This window comes from Rutidosis leptorrhynchoides, chromosome 5 (genome assembly GCF_046630445.1).
Source record: "Rutidosis leptorrhynchoides isolate AG116_Rl617_1_P2 chromosome 5, CSIRO_AGI_Rlap_v1, whole genome shotgun sequence".
Classification (NCBI taxonomy): Eukaryota; Viridiplantae; Streptophyta; class Magnoliopsida; order Asterales; family Asteraceae; genus Rutidosis; species Rutidosis leptorrhynchoides.
The window spans coordinates 410,643,277-410,647,566 of NC_092337.1; the positions used below are offsets into that span (position 1 = coordinate 410,643,277).

Below are 4,290 nucleotides of genomic sequence, written 5' to 3' on the forward strand. Positions count from 1 at the left end.
TTAATAAAAATATACATAAAAACATAAATATATGTATATTTATATACGTTTTTACGAGATTTTACAAAAATATCCGAGAAATGAGCGAGAAAATCTTAGAATTTACGAATTTTACATAAAAATCTTACAAATTAGCAAGAAAATCCGAGAAATTGTGGCTTTGATTAAGTTTAAACCGGTTGACCGACAAATCTCGGGAGATGAACATCTCGTCTCGGTTGCCTTCTAAAAACGAGATCTCTGGAGAGATCTCGGGAGATTTACAACACTGGTTCACACAGATCAAAATACGGATGTTTTTATCAAAACCCTAATTCGCAAATTGAAGCAAATTCGTTCCCGATCGAAATATTCCCTTAGCGTTAGTTCACACCTTGATTATTGAATGGCACGGATTGATAAAGCAAATATTTAACAGGGAACATTTCTTTGAATGCAATGATTATGGGATTCAAGAATGACTAGATTTAACACTTTGATCCGATTACCGTAAATAACCAAGTTGAGATGAAGGTCTCCCTCATGATTAGATGTTACGTTTACCATCAAAGATTGACCGTGCGTTTGATGGCCGTGGTTTGTGGGTACACCGTAAATTAATACTGAATTGGAAATAAAGAGGTATGTCGTAAGTAATCCGTCATAGTGCTTGCAATATTATGTGTGTGTATAACAGAGCCGTAGTCAGTAATAATGTTCTCAACTAAACAAAATTCATTGCTTATTCATTCAAGCATAGAATAAAATAGATAATACCAGTAATAAATAAACATAAGCTATTAATATCCATAAACAATATGAACATATCAAAGTGCGAAAACGCTTATTATATCTCATATATTAAACCATCAGTTTTAACCACTGAAGGTCATCAATACATCAAGCATATATAATCATAATAAAGCTGATTTCAAACAGCTGAAACATCCAAACTTAAGCAATAGAGTTTTCTCAAAACATATAGTGGATAAAAGGTAAACAAAATGACCTAATAGAAACAATTCGCAAAAACTTCTAGGCTTGAACAGACGCAATGTGGCATATCAAGTCGATAACACGAGTGCTGCATAAAAAATATACAAATACAAATAAATGTTAATAAGAAGAATATATTTTATTTATACTTGTCTATATGGGAAAAGAATTTAAGTGGAACGATGTGAGTACCTGTATCCCCATTCGTTGTCATACCAAGACACCAGCTTCACAAAGTTGTCATTCAACGCAATTCCAGCTTTCGCATCAAAGATGCTTGACCTGATCATAATGAAAGTCAACATCAACCATCATGAGTCAAACCCAAACTTATACCGACCACATTGTTTGGATCCAACTCAAAATAATATTTCAAGTAGACCAATCCAATTGATATCGAATCAGACCTCTAAAATTCAGTTTAATGTAATTTTAAGCCAATATTTACCTGCTGTCACCAACAAAGTCGGTGGATACAAGATCATCTTCAGTATAACCAAGAATACCCTTGAGCTTGCCCTCTGATTCCTCTCTGAATTACGAATATATCAAACTTTAATGTAAATAAAACCACTTAATTACGGGGTTTCGAAGTTATCAGTGTGATATATGCAACACTTACTTGATGGCAGCTTTAATTTGGTCATAGGTAGCCTTCTTTTCAAGCCTTACAGTTAAGTCAACAACTGAAACATCCACAGTTGGGACACGGAAGGACATTCCGGTTAATTTGCCGTTAAGGGCTGGCAAAACTTTACCAACAGCCTGCACGAACATATATCATAGTATTTGCTGGTTAATCATAAGTTGACCATTTATTTAAAAAGTCAAGATTGTGGGCCCAATAACTTTGATTGTTTACCTTAGCAGCTCCAGTGCTGCTTGGAATGATGTTGAAAGAAGCAGCTCTTCCACCTCTCCAGTCCTTCATTGATGGACCATCCACAGTCTTTTGAGTGGCTGCAATGTTCATTAAAATGTTAAAAACATATTTTACTTTTAATCTAAATATGATTAATTTATAAAATTCAAGAATAGGGAACGTATTAGATGCTGCAAACTATGACTAATACAACCTGTCAAATTTGCAAACTCTAGAAGATATAATGAACCAGATACATACCGGTAATGGAGTGCACAGTAGTCATAAGACCCTCAACGATACCGAACCTGTCATTGATAACCTGAAAATTTGATTTAAAAAAAAATGAGAGTTAATATGCTAATAGTTAAAGTCACAAAACAAGAGACAATCAGCATATTAAAAGTTAATAATAGGGATAAAAATAACCTTGGCCAATGGAGCAAGGCAGTTGGTTGTGCAGCTAGCATTTGAAACAATGTCAAGCTCGGGTTTATATTCCTTCTCATTGACACCCATAACAAACATGGGAGCGTCCTTACTAGGAGCCGAGATGATGACCTTCTTTGCACCACCCTTCAAGTGGGCTGCAGCCTTGTCCTTATCAGTGAAGACTCCAGTTGACTCCACAACATAATCAGCTCCAGCCTCACCCCATGGGATATCTTCTGGGTTCCTAGATAGAATAAAAAAAGACAAACATTATACATACATAAATTTCTTCTTAACAAGGATCTTGAATAGGTAAGTTATAAAGCAATTTGATGGATATATTTTTACCTGATGCCAAAAACAGTGATGGCCTTCTCACCAAATAGGAGGGTCTTCTCATCCTTCACCTTAAGCTCATGGTTCTTCCATTGGCCATGAACACTATCGTATTTGAACATGTATGTCTGCATTTTACGATAACAAATCATTATTTGCTAGTTATGTATGATTAAATAATTAAATAACTAGCTACACAACAGATATAAATACATATAAGATCCCTAAATCGCTTAACAAGTACTAATTAACATCTTCATTCATCACACAAATTCAAAGTTCCACATATCAATAGATCTGTAAACATAAGTAACCTAAATTGGTGAATCGCATCAACAGTAGTCATGGATGGATTATTAGCCGTAACAAAGATCTAACATTACAGATTTGTATATAGTTTCAACTTATTAGTTGCAATTGAACTCAAACAGTCAAAACACACACACACACACAAAAACACACACACACAAAAACACACACGTATTATTAACAAAATATGCATACATGTTGCAGAGATTGACTCTTATGTGAACTTAATCATTCAAGTAGGTGATCCGTACAAGTCTACAAACAGACGATTATAAGCAATTTTACCAGATAACTACACAACGCCACATATACATACATATACGCCACATACATACATATACCTATATACATAAATACTGATACACATGTGAATAAACCTAACAGATAAAAAAAAGTAGTTACCATGTAATCAGTGGTGATAAAAGGATCATTAACAGCAACAAGCTCAACATCATCTCTCTGTAAAATAATTCTAGCAACTAAACGACCAATTCTTCCGAATCCTATCATATCACAAACAGCATAATTCTAATCAGTAAACATAAATACGAATAGGACATTATGTATAAAACGAATTGATATTGATCGAAGAAAAAATATACCGTTGATTCCAATCTTAATCTTCTTATCAGATGCTGCAATACAGTATGAAACAATAAATTGAACGTAAGAATAAGTTAATGTTTAACATATCAAGTAAAACGAATGTATAAATGAGAATTAAAATGCAAGTATAATGTAGAATTGAAGAAGTTACCCATGGCGATTGAAGAGTAGTGATTATTTAAATGGTTTTAGGGACAGAAAAATCAGAGTTGGTGGAAATAATGTATTTGAAGATGTAGAATTATGACGGTTAATTTATAGAGGACAGGCGGATGAATCGAAACCGGTGGGTCACGTGATGGCGGTTTTCATTCAATTTCGTGGTGAAAAAGAAATCTAGAAGTTCTAGAATCTGGATCGAAGCTGATGGCGATTAACAAACCCATGGGCGATTTTTAATAGTAGCAAGTATAATCTAGACAAAATTAAGCAGATTGTCTTTGGTCTAAGTGTTGTTTTTACTCTGATAGTCCCTGTAATTTGCATTTTGCGTTTGTAATTAATTAATATTAATATGGTCCTTTTTACTAACGTCCGTTAAGTCAAATCATGTCCCTTTTACGTGAACTTATGTCATTTTCAGTTGAACATCTTCGTCTTCTTTCTTTTCACCTAACAAAACAAAACCCAACTAAAAACCTTAACATACCTAAAAGCTTTCTTGATTAACCTTAGTAAATCAAACTCAAGTGAAATAATCTATAACCATACATAACTATCGACTAATTTTAAACCAAACTCACGATACAATTTCATAATTCTGACCAGGG

At 33.8% G+C, this 4,290-nt stretch overlaps 1 protein-coding gene across 1 annotated transcript; it reads right to left on the bottom strand.

Annotated features, from left to right (window-relative positions):
- Positions 1-872: 872 nt before the first annotated feature.
- On the bottom strand, positions 873-3,831 carry LOC139848228 (glyceraldehyde-3-phosphate dehydrogenase, cytosolic). Its single transcript, XM_071837956.1, has 11 exons — positions 3,672-3,831; positions 3,517-3,549; positions 3,317-3,417; positions 2,618-2,733; positions 2,267-2,513; positions 2,099-2,159; positions 1,838-1,935; positions 1,598-1,740; positions 1,424-1,507; positions 1,168-1,257; positions 873-1,063 (listed from the first exon to the last, which is right to left on the bottom strand). Exons 1-11 carry the CDS (start codon positions 3,673-3,675, stop codon positions 1,015-1,017), a joined length of 1,026 nt encoding a protein of 341 aa, XP_071694057.1. The 5' UTR covers positions 3,676-3,831; the 3' UTR covers positions 873-1,014.
- Between the last annotated feature and the right edge of the window lie 459 nt (positions 3,832-4,290).

Coding starts and splice junctions, on each gene's coding strand:
- LOC139848228 (XM_071837956.1), bottom strand. Junction 3,418..3,516: donor GATTAAGATTGGAATCAACG/GTATATTTTTTC, acceptor GTGATATGATAG/GATTCGGAAGAATTGGTCGT. Junction 1,258..1,423: donor GACTTTGTTGGTGACAGCAG/GTAAATATTGGC, acceptor CATTATGATCAG/GTCAAGCATCTTTGATGCGA.